The sequence below is a fragment of the Lissotriton vulgaris genome, chromosome 9 (assembly GCF_964263255.1).
Source record: "Lissotriton vulgaris chromosome 9, aLisVul1.2, whole genome shotgun sequence".
Taxonomy (NCBI): Eukaryota; Metazoa; Chordata; class Amphibia; order Caudata; family Salamandridae; genus Lissotriton; species Lissotriton vulgaris.
In genome coordinates, this window is record NC_141697.1 from 29,127,362 (window position 1) to 29,146,525 (window position 19,164).

General features: G+C 48.8%; 1 protein-coding gene across 10 annotated transcripts in view; it reads left to right on the forward strand.

The window, feature by feature from the left end:
* Window positions 1-19,164, forward strand: part of HECTD1 (HECT domain E3 ubiquitin protein ligase 1) — a 665,243-nt gene that overhangs the window by 331,479 nt on the left and 314,600 nt on the right. For all 10 annotated transcript variants that reach the window (XM_086936975.1, XM_086936976.1, XM_086936967.1 and 7 more), the window contains exons 21-23: window positions 6,897-7,036; window positions 14,160-14,483; window positions 15,081-15,247. In XM_086936975.1, the coding sequence (XP_086793101.1) occupies window positions 6,897-7,036; window positions 14,160-14,483; window positions 15,081-15,247 (631 nt within the window). The remainder of the gene's footprint in view (window positions 1-6,896; window positions 7,037-14,159; window positions 14,484-15,080; window positions 15,248-19,164) is intronic.

Here is a 19,164-nt window from a genome sequence, read left to right on the forward strand (position 1 = left end):
AGAAAACAACTAAGCCTTCTAGTGCCTCGACACCGAGCAAGCCTCTTTCATCGGCACCGAAAAATAAATATGCCTCGGGGCTGAAGCCAACAGACCCTTCGGCACCAAAGCCTAAAATAGTACCGGCACCGAAACATAAAGACTTACCGGTACCGAAATCAAAAGAAGCACTGGCTCCGAAGCTGTCCACTTCTAAACCTTCGGCGCCAAAGAACACAAAACCTGATTCCGAGGTGCCCAGATCCTCGAACATGCCTACGAAGCCGAAAACTACACCTTCTGCACCGAAAACTACACCACAGGACGTTATAACACCTCCCAAGGCTAAAGACAAGCGACAACCTCCCCTGGTACCGAAAAAATCGACTCCCAAGAAGGTTGTAGAGCAGGAGGAACTTTTTCGACCAGCTCCTCAACAAAAGAAGATCTACATAGACCCAAAGACAGGTTATGTAGGTGCTACACCTCACAAGAAGAGACCAGCAGATGCACCACCCACACCTGTGGTTCTTGCCAAGAAAAAGGACTGTGCAACATCTCCTATGCACCCTTCCTCTCCTATACCTCCTCTTCCTTCTTCTCCTGTTCCTCCTCACATATCACCTCAAATCTCTCCTGTACATTCTCCATTATCATCACATCCCCACAGCAGAATGATGATGAATACAATTTGGGCGGAGGGGAGAACATGCAAGAACCTGATTCATACCATGTAGATGAGGGTATATGGGACTTTTCAAACCCACAAAATGTGCCTATATGGGACTTTACAAACCCAGAAAAAATGGGCCTGACATTCCTGAACCGCAGTCATACCCATCAAAACCTTCCCCTCCTGATGATACCATTGGTTTTGGCCATCTGTTAAACAGAGCTGGTGTTTACCATGGAGTCCCTGTGCATTCCGATGACAATGAGGAAGATTTTCTCCTAGACACCTTTGAGCAGTGTCAGCGGTCTGCTCAAATTCTTCCCATGATCAAGGGGGTTATAAAACACGCTCCAAAGGTATTTAAAACCCTGTACGCACTAGAATATTAAACCCTAGAATCGAGAAAAAATATAGACCGGCACCCACAGATCCAGTCTACATTAAAGGCCACCTACCACTAGACTCATTAGTTGTGGCCAATGCTAGAAAGAGGGCAAACTCTCAAACCTCTGGAGAAGCCCCCCCACCTGACAAGGAATCAAAAGTGATTGATGGGTCAGGTAAAAGAATAGCTGCACAAGCTACAAACATTTGGCGTATAGCAAACGCACAAGCCCTCCTCTCTCGCTACAATAGGGCTCATTATGATCAATTAGAAAAACTACTTGAGCACCTACCAGATCAGTACAAAGATCAAGCAAATGACCTTATACAGGAAGGCAAGCTAATATCCAATGCCTCAATAAAATGCACGCTAGATGTCGCAGATACAGCATCTAGAGCTGTAATTACCAGTGTCGTACTTAGGAGACATGCGTGGTTACGCATTTCAGGGTTTAAACAAGAAGTGCAAACCACCATTTAACCAGAACCAGTTATTTGGCCCAGAAGTAGACACAGCACTGGAAAAAATGAAGAAAGATACAGACACCGCAAAGTCTATGGGCGCTTTACAGTCCACACCAGCTAGAAGCTCCTTTAGTCGCTCCTTCTACAGAGGAGGCTCCAAACAAACTGGAGCAGACACTACAACATCTTTCAAATCACTGACGTCCTCTAACAAGGGATACTTTAGAGGAGGATACAGAGGCAATAATAACAAAGGAAGAGGCCGCGGTAACAATAACAACCGATCCTCTTCCACCACAAAACAGTGACTTCCCTCTTCTCCCCCCACAGTATTCCACTCCTGTAGGGGGTAGATTAACACGGTTCCTGCGTGTCTGGCACTCCATTACAACAAACAAGTGGGTAAAACAGATTATCCATATCCCCATACATCCTGCTCACAGAAAGTATCTCAGGTTTGTACTGGAAGGACAACACTATCAGTTCAAAGTCCTTCCATTCGGAGTGACAACGGCACCACGGGTATTCACAAAGTGCCTGGCAGTGGTAGCAGCACATCTCAGATGACAAAAAATACATGTCTTCCCTTATCTAGACGACTGGCTCATAAAAGCCAAATCATTCAATCAGTGTGTCCAACACACACATCAAATAGTTCAAACGTTGCACGACTTAGGGTTTGCAATAAACTACACCAAGTCGCACCTGCAGCCTTCGCACGTACATCAGTATCTAGGGGTTACACTAAACACGTCTACAGCCCTAGCGTATCCCAGTCCAGCCAGGATACAAAGCATTCAAGCCTTAGTCGACACTTTTCAACACCAACAGTCTCTGCAAGCCAGGATGTTCATGAGACTAATAGGCATGATGGCATCTTGCATCTTCATAGTACCACACGTAAGATTGCAAATGCGTCCACTTCAAGAGTGCCTAGCATAACAGTGGAACCAAGCTCAAGGTCAACTAAAAGACCAGGTGTTGGTCGACAGTCGCACGCATCGCTCTCTGCAGTGGTGAAACACCAAAAACTTGACAAAGGGGCGGCCGTTCCTTGAGCTGTTCCACAAGTAGTGCTCACAACAGACGCATCCCTCACAGGGAGGGGAGCCCATCTTTTACATCACACAACTCATGGTCAATGGACCAATCAACAGAAACTGTTCCATATCAACCATCTAGAGCTGCTGGCAATATTCTTAGCATTCAAGACTTTTCAACTTCAAGTACAAAACAAAGCTGTCCTAATCCGGACGGACAATATGACAACCATGTACTATATGCAAAAACGGGGGACACACTCTCTGCAACTGTCCCAGCTTGCACAGAACATTTGGAGATGGGCCTTTCCTCAAAACATACATCTGTTAGCGGAACACCTTCCAGGAGTTCACAATCAGATAGCAAATCTGTCAAGTCAGCAGTCACAACAGATTCACGAATGGGAACTACATCCGCAAGTTCTTCAAGCATTCTTCCAAAGGTGGGGACACCCACACATAGATCTGTTTGCCACTCACGAAAATGCAATATGCCCAGCCTTCGCCGCCAGGTTTCCACACCCACTGTCCGAAGGCAATGCGATATGGATGAACTGGTCAGGCAGATTTGCGTACGCTTTTCCGCCTCTCCCACTCATTCCATTATTGCGCAAGCTCAGACAACAGTCTCTCACATTGATCCTAGTAGCTCCCACATGGGCCCGCGAGCCGTGGTTCACCACACTACTAGATCTCTCTCTAGTTCCACATCAAAAGCTTCAGCTCACACCCTCCCTGTTAACACAGAACCATGGAGAAATCAGACACCCAGACCCAAACCAACTGAATTTGGCGATCTGGCTCCTGAAGTCTTCGAGTTTGGTTATCTAAACCTACCACCAGAGCGTGTTATGCCGCTAAATGGAAAATATTTGCCATTTATTGCAACAATAGCCAAATTGATCCCTTGGATGCTTCCATCCAGAATATCATTTTCTACCTTTTACATTTACAAAGGTCTAACTTGGCATATTGTTCCATACGCCTGCACCTGGCAGCACTTGCAGCCTATTTACAAAACAGGCAACCTCTGTCTCTCTTCAGAGTACCTGCAATCAAAGCATTCATAGAAGGATTAAAAAGAATAATCCCACCCAGATTCCCACCTTCTCCTGTGTGGAACCTGAATCTTGTCCTTACAAGACCCTTTCGAGCCTCTACATAAATGTGAACTGCAATTCCTAACATGGAAACCAGTTGTCCTTGTTGCCATTACTTCTCTCAGAAGAGTAAGTGAGATACAAGCTTTCACTATACAAGAACCACTTTTTCAAACACATCCTAACAAAGTGTTTCTTCGATCTAATCCAAAATTTCTTCCAAAGGTCATCACTCCTTTTCACCTAAAACAATCCGTAGAGTTACCTGTGTTTTTCCAAAACCCAGACCTTGTAGCGGAAAGGGCTTTACACACATTAGATGTTAAGAGGGCTCTCTTATACTATATTGATAGAACTAAATCCTTTCGAAAGACAAAACAACTGTTTGTATCTTTCTCTCCTCCACACAAAGGCAACCCCATCTCCAAAGGTGGGATTGCAAGGTGGATTGTAAAGTGTATACAAATATGCTATATTAAAGCTAAACGTACATTAACAGTTCCTCCTAGAGCGCACTCCACTCGCAAATTAGGAGCCTCTATGGCTTTCTTAGGAAACATACCCCTAGAGGACATATGCAAGGCAGCAACATGGTCTACACCTCACACCTTCACAAAACACTATTGTGTTGACGTGCAAGCCAAGTAGCAAGCTGCGGTAGGCTAAGCTGTCCTTAGAACTCTCTTTCAAACTTCTGCAGCGGATACAAGAGACCACCGCTAGGGGATACACTGCTGCACAAACAATGCATAGTGTACAATCTGCAGCTCATATGCCTCGAACCGAAAATGCTCCTTACCAGTATGCATCTGTTCTTGGCATGTAGAGCTGCAGAGTTGTACACGCCCTCCCGCCTCCCAGGGACTTGTATCCGTTCAAGTTTTTTCATCTTACTTAGATGCACACGCATGGACATCCTTTTTTTATTTTACTTGTACTAACTCCATCATTTCCCATCATGGCGAAAAACAATCTAAGGATGGAGCTGATGCCCATGCGCAGTATTGTCCAAGGGAGGAGTCACCTATCTCGTGACTACAAAGACTTCTTCCAAGAAGACAACAACCTGCAATCATCCGAGCCCAACACCAGTTGGCGATCTAATGCATAGTGTACAACTTGGCCACTCTACATGCCAAGAACAGATGTATACTGGTAAGTAGCGTTTTCCTTTTCTGTGTTTCCACTTCTGGGGAAAGTGGGCTGTGGTGATCGAGGAGTTGAAAACCTTGTTAAATTCTTTGCTGTTGAGTTGGTTGCAGAGGTTCAAAGCTTGGTAGGAGCAGGCGTCTACCGGGGCTCCGGAGTGGATGGATCTCATGATGGTAGTAGGTTCATTTTTGGTGAGGGGGTTCCACGAGGTGAGCTGGTGTGGGTGGGCGTCAGTTGCTGTGAGGAAGTTGATGCTGTCTGCGGCAGGGGATTGGGGTGCGAAATCATGGTAGATGTTAATTTTGATTGTGTTAAAGCCTGCCAGGGCATCACAGAGATCTTGCGAGGGTGTGATATTTTCATTTAGAAGGGGTGGTGAATTCCTTGACTATGTTGAAAAGTTCCTTGGAGTTGTTGGAGCTGTCATTGATGCGGTTGGCTAGGGCGGTCTATCCAGGAGGTGGTGATAGCGTTTGAGGGCAGCTTTGAAGCGTATTTGGTCCTCTAATGTCTTTCTGGAGTGCCATCTCCTTTCAGTCTGTCTGCAGTTGCCTTTCTGGGTTTTTAGGTCTTCCGTGAATCAGCAGAGATTTTGTGTTCGCTTCTTGGGATAGGTAGGTTTTCTTGGGGCGACTTTGTCAGCGCTTGCTGTGATCCAGTTTGTGAAGTTGTCCACTGCTTGTTCTGAGTCCTCTGTGGTGGTGGGTAGGTGGGTGTTGAGGGCTTTGTCCATTGTTCTTCTGATACCTTGGACCAGCTACGCCGTGTTTAGGTAGAGGTGGGGGTGTTGAGGGGTTCCGAGATGACAAAGTGGACGCAGTGGTGGTCAGTCCAGGTGAGCTCTTCAGTGTGGGTGTATTTTACTCTATTGCTGGCTGCGAAGGTAGAGTCGAGCGTGTTTTCTGCGATGGGGGTGGGGTCGGTGACCAGTTGCTTTGAGTCCGAGGTCGGTAATACTTTCAAGGTGATCAGCTATATTGGAGTTCTCAAGGTGAAAGTTCAGGTGTCCTACGAAGATGGACATTTTTGAATTGATGGTGATGGGAGTAATGAAGTTGTGCATGGCATTGCAGAAGAGAGGGCGGGGTCCCAGAAGTCTGTAGGCAAGGGTGCTTCTGATTGTGGTTTTGCTCTTCGTTTGGATTTTGAGGTTCTCCATGAAGGGGGTTGTGTCTGTGGTAGTTGCGCATTTGAGGGTCTCGCTGTAGATTATGGCTATGCCATCGCCACTTCTATTGGTGCGGTCTCGATGCACGATCTGTATCGACCAGGATGGCTGGGGTTCTGTCGGGTGCTAATGGGGGTGCAGCCAGGTCTATGTGATGAAGACCGCGTCTGGAGCATAGGTGGTTATGGTGTCCCCGATTTCCCCGTCTAGTTTACCAAGTGAGCTTGTGTTGATTAGCAGGCAGTTGATCTCTTCGGAGGTGTTGGCGCCGGCCAAAATGTTGGTAGTTTTATGTGCCTCATGTGATTGTCAATGTGGTCAGTTCTCTTGGGTCTCTGTCAATTGCTTGAGTTTAAAATATCTGGGGACTATTGCCCTGTGGTCCTTTCAGTCCATAATATGTCCCGAATAATGCCTTTTAGTACTATTAATGCATGTTGGTGGTTCAGGACAGAATCTGAAAGTAAAGCCCAGTGGTGCTCCAAGTGGTGCTTTAAGTACAGAATATTTCGAAATGTAATGCATTTCAATTCTTTCAGTACATAATCCTGGGAGAATAAGGCTCTGATAATTTGCTTTGAGTCCTACGCAACAGATTTACTACAGTTAATGCTACAATGGTGAATTGCTTTTTTGCAGCTAGAAGCAATTCATTTTCCTCTGCTTCCTTCATGGTAAGGAGCTCACTCAAATACATCTATCCTGGAATGTCAACAGTGGTCTGTGGCACTTATACTTGTCTATTGCTGATTGCCGCAGGCCTTGGTTGCTGAAGGATAGCTGTGACAGGGAACCAAAATGAGAACCTGCACTCCCCCCTCTCCCCCCCCCCCCAACCCATTAGGCCTGCTTTTAATAGAAGACACTCTGCAGAAATAATGCATTTGAAAAAAAAGAACTGGACTAACTGTTGGTTTTTGTCTCTCTTCTTTTAGGTAGCCAAGCAGTGGTATGACTTTGATCGTTCGTCCTTCGTGTTTGTGCGGAAGCTGCGGGAGGGACAGACGTTCGTGTTCAGGCACCAGCATGACTTTGACGACAATGGGATCATCCACTGGATCGGCACAAATGCCAAGTAAGAGCATGGCCGAGCAGGATTTGGGGCATGTACGGTGCTGCTGGAGGAGCCTCGCTTCCTTACAGGAACAAAGGTGGCTACCATCTCTCAGGAAGCTCAGCCTTTGCAGGAATTGGCACTGCTGGCATGATTGTACTACTGACTGATCCTAGCGCCTCCCTCTCAGCCTCAGGCACCCATCACCTATGAAGGAGCCTGGTCCCTCACTGCCGGACTTGGGGGGGATGATCCTATGCACTTCCCTGCAGGATATGGAGCAGCAAGTGCTGCTGAGGATGACCACCCCTTCCCTTCAGGTTTTGGGTAGCTGTCCCCCCAGGGGAGCTTGCTGCAGGACTCTAGAAGCTGACACTGCTAGGCAGGTCAGACTGTCCTCCAAGTCTGTTTGGTGCTGGCTTCACTGATGTGTTCATGTTGATTCCTTACATGAGGTCTGCTGACTGAAAACCACCTGTAAAGGCAATAACTATAGCTTCGAGGCATGTGGGCTGCTGAATTCATATCTGTGCATAGATCGCCGCCTAGTGTTGGGTCCGGATGATTGCACATTGTTGTCCTGGAAGAGTCTTCGAAGTATCACGAGACAGGTAGCTCCTCCCCTGGACCACAGTGCGCATGGGCATCCTCTCCATCTTCAGATTGTTTTTTTCCGCCATTGGGTTCGGATGTACTTTCTTTACTTAAGTTCGGAATCAATATAAATTCTTTTCGCAAGCCCAAAAGGCCTTCGGGGAGTCGGTATTGTCTCTCGTTAGGTGCCTAGTACTTGATCCAGTTCTTCGAACAGGACGTCGAAGGCAGTTTGCCTTTTTCGACGCCAAAGGCCCCAACAACGATCGGCGATGGAACTGAGCCCGTTCAAGAGATGCCCCGTCTGCAACTCCAAATACCCTCACGTTGATGTGCACCCAGTGTGCAATAAATGTCTATCTCCGGACCACGTCGAGGCCAGCTGCATGACCTGTTCCAAGTTCCGGTCCAAGAAGACGCTTCGGCTTGAAAACGACACCCGACCCGGAGAACATCTTCGAGGCTGAAGACGATGAGGGCGTCGATGAAGAGGATCCTGACCAGCAGTCGGACCCTGCGTTGGAGCACGACTCCAACTGCGATGTGGACGAGGAAGAAGACCACGTCCATGAGGAAGACGTCGTCGAGGTAGGAGACGACGCAGAGGCCATCGGAGCGGTCGATGACGACTCGAGTGATGAGCAAGGCCCACCTGCAGTTGCGGGGCCCAAAAGTGACACTGTACTCTCTACGGCTCCGGACGCGGCATCGCCGGAAGGCCTTAGCCGAGATCTTCACCCACATTCTATAGCCCTGCGTCAAGGCCTGGCTAAGAATGCTTCTAAAGAGCCATCGGTCGATCAACCAAGCTCAGTGGCGAAATCGAAACCGAAACTGACGGATGCAAAATCGAAACCGAAACTGCTAAAGACAGTACTCGGATCGACGGCCTTGGATTCGTCGGCTCCAATGAAATCTAAAAGTGTCATCGACCCTTCGGGGTCACAAGGGGGCGTCGACCCGAAGAGCGGGGCACCAAAGCCTGTCCCTACAGTCAAGCACGTCGCGTTGTCGATGTCGACGTCCAAACATGGCGACACTGGCAAAGGACTCAAGGCTAAAAAGACTGTCGATTCGAAGCTTACAGCCTCCAAGCCAATGTTGAGCAAGGCCTTCGAGTCGAAAAGCAAACCCGACCCGAAAGAGAATGTCGCGTCGAAGCAAAAAAGCGTACCTGCTGCGCACCAGGAGCTGGAGTCGACACAAGGCCGCAAGCCAGCTAGTGATCAGACGAAGTCGGTCGGATCGAAGACAGCGCCACCCTCAAAAAAGGTCGGTTCGTCTCCAATGCTTGCGCCACCAATTAAATTCGGACTACCCCCGACCGCTCGACCCAAAGCATTCGAGCCACAGAAAAGCACCGACACGTCCAAAAAGGTGTCGGTAGTTTCAAGGTCTCCATCCATTCAGGAGGATGTAGTGTTCCAGGCACCCTCCTATGACAATCAGTCAAAGCTGTTCATCGACTCAGATTCTGGCAGACTCACCATCCACAAAAGGAAGATCGCTCCAGAACACCTCTTAGAGTCATACAAAATCCCTCTCTAAAGGAAAAGGGATTCTGCCACCTCACTTGTTCTTTTTGAACCTGTGGAGTCCTATCCCCAAGACGATGCCTATTCTCCCACACGCATCAATGAGGATGTGGGGGAGGGATACAATGAGGATGAATTTTCTTATCCCGCTGACACAGATCAGGAGGAACCTCAAACCTGGATTGACCCTGATGAGCCTCAAACCACGCCTGACACTCAGTCCTACACTGTCAAAACCTCGCCTACTAAAGATACGGCAGCGTTCAACGCATTGATTGAAAGGGCAGCCACTAACCATGAAGTGGAAATGCACGCTGACCCAGTGGAGGAAGATTTCTGTTTGATACCTTTTCAACTTCAGAAAGATCTGTAAAAACATTACCTATGCTAAAGGGTGTCCTTAAACATGCTACTGACATTTTCAAGGAGACCACAAGGGCAAGGGTTGTAAACCCAAGGATTGAGAGGAAATACCGGCCTGCGCCTGTGGACCCTACGTATATCAGTGGCCAACCCCCATTGGACTCCTTAGTGGTGGCTAATGCTCGCAAGAAAGCAAACTCTCAAACAAGTGGTGATGCTCCTCCTCCGGACAAAGAATCCAAAATCTTGGAAGCTTCTGGCAAACGTGTAGCAGCTCAAGCGGCTAATATTTGGAGGATCTCAAATACACAGGCCCCATTAGCCAGATATGATAGGGCTCACTACGACACGTTAGAGCAGCTACTACAACACCTACCTGATGCTTATAAAGAGGGAGCAGAAATGCTGATACAGGAGGGGAAGTTAATTTCCAATGCATCCATCAAGTGTGCACTCGATGCCGCAGACACAGCAGCTAGGGCCATCAACACTAGTGTGATGCTGAGACGTCATGCCTGGCTCCGCATCTCTGGTTTTAAACCAGAGATGCAAACAACTCTGCTCAATCAGCCGGTTAACCCGGACTTTCTTTTTGGTCCTGATGTAGACACGACCCTTGAAAAGATTAAAAAAGACACTGAGACAGCCAAATCCATGGGGGCTCTGCAGTCACAACAGTTCAGGGGCAGTTCCTTTCGTCGCTCCGGTAACAGGGGAGCCTCTAGAGGTCAAGCATCGCAGCAAGCCCAGTACAACAAGGGGAGCACGCAGACCACCTATGTCAAAAACAACAGGGGTGGATATCGTGGGAAAAGCACCAAAGGCAGAGGACGTGGAAATAATAATGCCAGATCCTCCGCCACCAATAAACAGTGACGCCTTGTCACTGCCCCCGGACCATATAACACCGGTCGGGGAAGACTTCAGCAGTTCCTGCCAGTCTGGGAAGGCATTACCACAGACAGGTGGGTGAGACAACTTCTACAATGCGGCTATTGTCTAGAACTGACCTCCACTCCACCCAACATACCCCCAAGGCACCGTCCTATGTCCGCAGAGCACATGCACTTATTGCAGCAAGAAGTACTCTGCATGCTGCAAAAAGGGGCCATAGAACTCGTGCCTTTAGAACAGCAGGGCACAGGGGTGTACTCACTGTACTTCTTAATCCCAAAAAAGGACAGGTCTCTCCGGCCCATTCTAGACCTCAGACCCCTGAACCAGTACATCTTGTCAGAACATTTTCACATGCTAACTTTACAGCAGGTTCTACCATTGCTCAGTCAGGGGGACTTCCTAGCAACCCTAGCCCTAAAGGACGCATATTCCCACATACCCATTCACCCAGGACACAAGAAATATCGCCGGTTCACCATACACAACCAGCATTACCAGTTCAAGGTCCTGCCTTTCGGGGTCACTACTGCCCCCCGGGTGTTCACCAAGTGCTTGGCGACAGTGGCTGCGCACCTTCGGAGACAACACATCCATGTCTATCCTTATCTGGACGACTGGCTTGTCCAAGCAAAGTCAGCCCAACAGTGTGCCAGCCACATGTCCCGCACAATTCACCTCCTACACAGTCTGGGTTTTTCTCTAAATTATCCTAAATCACACCTTCAACCCGCACATGTGCAACAGTACCTAGGTGCGACAATAAACACTCTGACAGCAACTGCGCAGCGGAACTCTGCCAGAGTCAACAGAATGCAATTGCTGATTCAAAAATTCAGGCCCCAACACTCACTCCCAGCGCAGGTATTTATGCAGCTGATAGGTATGATGGCCTCCTGCATCTTCATAGTCCCACACGCGAGGCTACACATGCGTCCCCTCCAAGAGTGCTTAGCACGACAGTGGAACCAGGCTCATGGACATCTAAAAGACCTAGTGTTGGTGACCGGTCGTGCATACAACTCTCTGCATTGGTGGAACACACAAAACCTTTGCAGGGGACGACCGTTCCAAGAGCCTGTCCCACAAATAGTGCTAACAACTGACGCATCTCTCCAGGGCTGGGGAGCTCATGTCCTCCATTATACAGTGCAGGGACTATGGACGACGCAGCAGCAAAAGATGCATATCAACCTGTTGGAGCTGATGGCGATCTTCATGGCAATGAAGGCGTTCAAATTGCATTTGTGCAACAAAGTCGTGCTGATCCGGACGGACAACATGACTGCCATGTATTACATCCAGAAGCAGGGAGGAACACTCTCTCCACAATTGTCTCATTTAGCCCAGAGCATGTGGAAGTGGGCCATTCAGAGGAACATGTTCCTCATGGCGGAACACCTCCCAGGCAAGGACAACCAGATGGCAGACCTGCTCAGCAGGCACAGCCATCAGATGCACGAGTGGGAGATACACCCCTCAGTGCTCCGACCATATTTCCAGCAGTGGGGTCATCCAGAGATAGACCTATTCGCAACAAAGGAAAACGCCAAATGTCAAACCTTCGCCGCCAGGTTCCCACACCCGCAGTCTCAGGGCAATGCGATATGGATGAACTGGTCAGGCAGATTTGCGTACGCTTTTCCTCCAGCACCGCTCATCCCGCTAGTGGCACGCAAACTGCGACAGCACTCCATGACGCTCATCCTGGTTGCTCCAACGTGGGCAAGGAAGGCGTGGTACACCACGTTCCTGGAACTTTCGGTTGTGCCTCACCAACGACTGCGCCTCACTCCCAGCCTCCTCACTCAGAGCCATGGAGACATACAGCATCCAGATCCACAACAGTTGAGCCTTGCAATACGGCTCCTGAGGTCATAGTTTGGCTACCTCAACTTGCCCCCTGATTGTATGAACATCATCAAGGAGGCCAGGAGACCTACTAGCAGGGCATGCTATGCGGCCAAATGGAAGCGATTTGTCATTTACTGTTTCAATAATGACATAAATCCGCTGGATGCATCCACGCAAAACATTATCTGTTATTTGCTGCATCTACACAGATGCAATCTGGCATATAGTTCCATCAGGATACATTTGGCTGTAATGGCAGCTTATCTGCAAAACAGACAGCATCTTTCTCTTTTCAGGGTGCCAGCCATTAAAGCTTTTATGGAAGGATTCAAAAGAGTGATTCCTCCCAGACACCCTCCTTCACCTGTCTGGAATCTGAACGTGGTTCTCACCAGATTAATGGGACCACCCTTTGAACCTCTTCACTCTTGTGAGATACAGTTTCTGACATGGAAAGTGGCTTTCCTAGTAGCCATTACCTCACTAAGGAGAATTAGTGAGCTTCAAGCACTAACTATTCAAGAGCCTTTCATGCAGGTTCATGCTAATAGGGTGGTGCTGCGTACCAACCCTACATTCATGCCTAAGGTGGTGTCGCAGTTCGACATTAACCAAACCATAGAGCTACCCGTTTTCTTCCCAAATCCCGATTCAGTGGCAGAACGAGCACGGCACACTTTAGATGTTAAAAGAGCTCTCCTGTATTACGTTGACAGGACAAAAGATTTCAGGAAAACTAAGCAACTGTTTGTTGCCTTCTCCCCACAACACAAAGGCAACCCCATTTCCAAATCAGGTATAGCCAGATGGATTGTTAAGTGCATACAGATATGTTATCAAAAGGCTAAACGCACGTTAACAGTTCCCCCACGAGCGCATTCCACACGCAAGCTAGGGGCATCCGTGGCTTTCCTGGGTAACATTCCTCTAGAGGTTATATGTAGAGCAGCCACATGGACCACCATACATACATTTACCCAACACTACTGCGTAGTTGTACATTCCAAACAGCAAGCTGCTGTAGGACAGGCTGTTCTCAAAACTCTTGTTTAGACTGCTGCAGCTGGCACGGGCAACCACCGCTAAGGAGGTAACTGCTATTTATTCTATGCACAGATATGAATTCAGCAGCCCGCATGCCTTGAACGGAATATGCTACTTACCAGTATGCATCTGTTCTTGGCATGTAGGGCTGCTGACATTCATATCGCCCGCCCTCCTCCCCGGTGCCTGTTGCAGCTGCAGCACTCAGAATCATTCTCAGGCATGGTCATCACTTACTGTACTACACTCCATCTCTGCCACAATGGCGAAAAACAATCTGAAGATGGAGAGGATGCCCATGCGCACTGTGGTCCAGGGGAGGAGCCACATATCTCGTGATACTTCGAAGACTCTTCCAGGACAACAATATGCAATCATCCGGACCCAACACTAGGCGGTGATCTATGCACAGATATGAATGTCAGCAGCCCTACATGCCAAGAACAGATGCATGCCGGTAAGTAGCATATTCCTTTTGCAGAGTGAAAGTTCTTCTAGATTCACGTTTTGCACAAAATTGCATTTTATTGGTTGGGCATTGATCTTAGTTTTCAGTGGCAGCTGTTCCTAATGTCCACAGCAGATGTCTGTGCTTTAATTTGCTCTGCTTGGATTGCTGTATTCAGTATAATGTGCATCTATTGCAGTCTGTGATGAAACCATCTCTTAATCTGAAACTCATCTGTTGTACAGATATCTTATGGCCTTGAGGCGCTCCTGTTTACAGGAAGTGCTCTGATGCGGAAGGCAACTCCTATTGCTTTCCACATGTGTCACTGGTGGTTGGGCGGAGCTAGATTTGCACAAACCAACTGTAAGTGGCCAGATTCTCTGATGCTGCAATTTCTTTCCCGTTCCAGAACTGCATATGAGTGGGTGAACCCTGCAGCCTACGGCCTGGTAGTGGTCACGTCTTCCGAGGGCAGAAATCTTCCATATGGTCGCTTGGAGGACATCTTGAGCCGCGACAGCTCTGCACTCAACTGCCACACCAATGATGACAAGAATGCTTGGTTTGCCATCGACATGGGCCTTTGGGTGCTGCCCTCTGCTTACACTCTGCGCCATGCCCGTGGGTATGGACGTTCAGCCCTACGTAACTGGGTCTTTCAAGTTTCCAAGGACGGCCAGAGCTGGAGCACACTCTACACCCATGTAGACGACAGCAGCCTTAACGAGCCAGGGTATGTGGAGAGTTTTAGAGGAGGTGGGGTTTGCTTTTCTACGGTCTGCTCTAGCAGCTTTTTGAAGATTGTGCTTAAAATCTGGCAGGAGATGTTTGCTCCTTACAGGAGCAATATTCTCATGCGATCTGTATGCATGTGAATAATGTTCATTTGTACGTTCACTGATTTACACTGGCATGCATGCATCTTCCTAATATGGACATGTGATGTTTGTCAGGGGTGTTTGACTTGCTATCATGAAAGTCTAAAGTGAAACTTCAAAGAGCTTGCCTTTGAAACAAGTGTGTATAAGTGGTCCTTGTATACTGGTATACCACAAAAGCAGTTACAGAGCGTTCTCTGACTCCAGAATAGATGACTTGTACAGGTTTTCATAGAATCAGTTCGATGGGAACTTCCATTCTGTGTTCAGCATTTATGGATGTTCACACGCAATTGAATCCATGAAGTGATCTCTTCAAGGCGTGGAAACTATCAGCAGTACTTTGATAATGATAAAGCATTTCTCACTCAGCAGTTAGGATGCCTCAAAAACGATTGTAAATCTTGCCATTAGTACCTTTTTTTCACTATTACCCTCTCTGGCATATGCAGATCTACAGCTACATGGCCACTAGATCCCCCGAAGGACGAGAAGCAAGGCTGGAGGCACATTCGCATTAAGCAGATGGGGAAGAACGCCAGTGGCCAAACGCACTACCTTTCTCTGTCTGGGTTCGAGCTCTACGGCACTGTGAATGGCGTGTGTGAAGACCAGCTCGGTATGTATATAGATTTACTGATAAGCTTGAACTCTTCCATCCTCTGCAGCACTCACTAGATCAGGAAATCATGGGGTCGGAGGCAGTGTGGACACACCACCTTAGCGGAGAATGGATGCTAGCATGTTTGCAGCTCTTGGGGAGATGGAAACCACACAGTAGCTTAAGAGGTGGGGACGGGTAAAGGTTAGCAGCGCTTCATATGTTAATGTGTTGTTTGAGATTGTACCATTATTCATGAGTGAGATAGCTTTAGGACCCTGAGGTCTACTTTTTTCCTGATTGATACGTTTAGCCGTGGATTTCTCGCCTTTAGAATATTCCCAGGCACCAGACTGGAACCGGAGAGTTCAGCAGCGATCGCTGCGTGTTAGTAGGTGGAGTCATGCGCTTTGATTTCTGATGGATACTTCTAATCAGATTCCTCACCTTGTGAATATCCCCAGGCACTAGACTGAATCTAGAGACTCAAAAAGCCGTTCTCGTTCATGCCACTAGGTGGCATGTTGCAGCTCCACACCAAGTTTGTTTCACTCTCAAAGTGACGAAACAAGCTGCATATAAGCGTCCTATGTGCACTGACGTCCGTGCCTTTCTTTCCACACCCTCAGGCCCGAATCCGGACCTCTACTTTTCTTTATACTGTGAAGAAATAATTTTCTCAGCAATTTTTCTCTCAATTCTACCAGTATCCAATGAAGAACATGTCATTTCCTAAGACGACTGGGTTTAAACTTTGCAGGGACTGTTGCAAACAGTTGTCTGGTACAGATCCCCATGCGGCGTGCCTCTGGAGTTTGGGTTTGGTGCACGACTCAAAGGCCTGTAATGTTTGCACCCAGATGAAACCAAAAGCTATTGGAGAATGCAAGGTGAAGCTCCACATAGCAAAGCACTACAAGGCACACCGATATCTCAGCCCGGACTGGCCACCTCTGATATACTGATCATACCCTAATATTGTTGTGGTGGGTGCAGAGCAAGCTTTATGCTGCGGGTCCACGCACCTAGAAATTGCTCTCCTAACTCTTGCATTGCACTCGGACCTTCGTTCTTGTAAATTATTTGTACTTGCTTTATCCCAAATGGTCCACCCCTCTCCCTAAGTTCATATCGTTCTTGTAATTTGTTTGTACTTGCTTTTATCCCAAATGGTCCACTCCCACCCCCAAGGTCGTAATGTATACAACTTGTTAACCCTGTAAAGCGCTCTGATACCCTACGGGGAAGTCCGCGCTCTATAAAACACAAATAAATAAAAAATAAGTTAACTCGGCTGTGTAAAGCCTGGGAGAGCTCTGCAGTGTAAAGCCTGAGAGAGCTCTGCTGTGTAAAGCCTGGGATAGCTCTGCTGTGTAAAGCCTGCAAGAGCTCTGCTGTGTAAAGCCTGAGAGAGCTCTGCTGTGTAAAGCCTGGGATAGCGCTGCTGTGTAATGCCTGGGGGGAGAGCTCTGCTGTGTAAAGCCTGGGGGGAGAGCTCTGCTGTGTAAAGCCTGGGATAGCGCTGCTGTATAAAGCCTGGGTGAGCTCTGCTGTGTAAAGCCTGGGTGAGCTCTGTTGTGTAAATCCTGGGATAGCTCTGTTGGGTAAAGCCTGGGAGAGTTCTGTATGAAGCCTGGGAGAGCTCTGCTGTGTAAACCCTGGGATAGCTCTGTTGTGTAAAGCCTGGGAGAGTTCTGTATGAAGCCTGGGACAGCTCTGCTGTGAAAAACCTGGGATAGCTCTGTTGTGTAAAGCCTGGGAGAGTTCTGTATGAAGCCTGGGAGAGCTCTGCTGTGTAAAGCCTGGGAGAGCTCTGCTGTGTAAAGCCTGGGAGAGCTCTGCTGCGTAAAGACTGGGTGAGCTCTGCTGTGTAAAGCCTGGGAGAGCTCTGCTGTGTAAAGCCTGGGAGAGCTCTGCTGTGTAAAGCCTGGGATAGCGCAGCTGTGTAAAGCCTGGGATGGCTCTGCTGTGTAAAGCCTGGGATAGCTCTGTTGTGTAAAGCCGGGGATAGCTCTGCTGTGTAAAGCCTGGGAGAGCTCTGCTGTGTAAAGCCTGGGATAGCTCTGTTGTGTAAAGCCTGGGTGAGCTCTGCTGTGTAAAGCCTGAGAGAGCTCTGCTGTGTAAAGCCTGGGTGAGCTCTGCTGTGTAAAGCCTGGGATAGCTCTGCTGTGTAAAGCCTGGGATAGCTCTGCTGTGTAAAGCCTGGGATAGCTCTGCTGTGTAAAGCCTGGGATAGCTCTGCTGTGTAAAGCCTGGGAGAGCTCTGCTGTGTAAAGCCTGGGAGAGCTCTGCTGTGTAAAGCCTGAGAGAGCTCTGCTGTGTAAAGCCTGGGATAGCTCTGCTGTGTAAAGCCTGGGATAGCTCTGCTGTGTAAAGCCTGGGAGAGCTCTGCTGTGTAAAGCCTGGGTTAGCTCTGCTGTGTAAAGCCTGGGTGAGCTCTGCTGTGTAAATCCTGGGAGAGCTCTGCTGTGTAAAGCCTGGGAGAGCTCTGCTGTGTAAAGCCTGGGAGAGCTCTGCTGTGTAAAGCCTGGGAGAGCGCTGCTGTGTAAAGCCTGGGATAGCGCTGCTGTGTAAAGCCTGTGATAGCGCTGCTGTGTAAAGCCTGGGTGAGCTCTGCTGTGTAAAGCCGGGAATAGCTCTGCTGTGTAAAGCCTGGGTGAGCTCTGCTGTGTAAAGCCTGGGATAGCTCTGCTGTGTAAAGCCTGGGATAGCTCTGCTGTGTAGAGCCTGGGATAGCTCTGCTGTGTAAAGCCTGGGAGAGCTCTGCTGTGTAAAGCCTGGGATAGCTCTGCTGTGTAAAGCCTGGGATAGCTCTGCTGTGTAAAGCCTGGGACAGCTCTGCTGTGTAAAGCCTGGGTGAGCTCTGCTGTGTAAAGCCTGGGAGAGCTCTGCTGTGTAAAGCCTGGGTGAGCTCTGCTGTGTAAAGCCTGGGTGAGCTCTGCTGTGTAAAGCCTGGGATAGCTCTGCTGTGTAAAGCCTGGGTTAGCTCTGCTGTGTAGAGCCTGGGTGAGCTCTGTTGTGTAAATCCTGGGATAGCTCTGCTGTGTAAAGCCTGGGACAGCTCTGCTGTGTAAAGCCTGGGATAGCTCTGCTGTGTAAAGCCTGGGTGAGCTCTGCTGTGTAAAGCCTGAGAGAGCTCTGCTGTGTAAAGCCTGGGTGAGCTCTGCTGTGTAAAGCCTGGGTGAGCTCTGCTGTGTAAAGCCTGGGTGAGCTCTGCTGTATAAAGCCTGGGAGAGCTCTGCTGTGTAAAGCCTGGGTGAGCTCTGCTGTGTAAAGCCTGGGAGAGTTCTGTATGAAGCCTGGGGGAGCTCTGCTGTGTAAAGCCTGGGAGAGCTCTGCTGTGTAAAGCCTGGGAGAGCTCTGCTGTTTAAAGCCTGGGATAGCTCTGCTGTGTAAAGCCTGGGATAGCTCTGCTGTGTAAAGCCTGGGATAGCTCTGCTGTGTAAAGCCTGGGATAGCTCTGCTGGGTAAAGCCTGGGATAGCGCTGCTGGGTAAAGCCTGGGAGAGCTCTGCTGTGTAAAGCCTGGGAGAGCTCTGCTGTGTAAAGCCTGGGATAGCTCTGCTGTGTAAAGCCTGGGAGAGCTCTGCTGTGTAAAGCCTGGGATAGCGCTGCTGTGTAAAGCCTGGGATAGCGCTGCTGTGTAAAGCCTGTGATAGCGCTGCTGTGTAAAGCCTGGGTGAGCTCTGCTGTGTAAAGCCGGGAATAGCTCTGCTGTGTAAAGCCTGGGAGAGCTCTGCTGTGTAAAGCCTGGGAGAGCTCTGCTGTGTAAAGCCTGGGATAGCTCTGCTGTGTAAAGCCTGGGATAGCTCTGCTGTGTAAAGCCTGGGATAGCTCTGCTGTGTAAAGCCTGGGAGAGCTCTGTTGGGTAAAGCCTGGGAGAGTTCTGTATGAAGCCTGGGATAGCTCTGCTGTATACAGCCTGGGAGAGTTCTG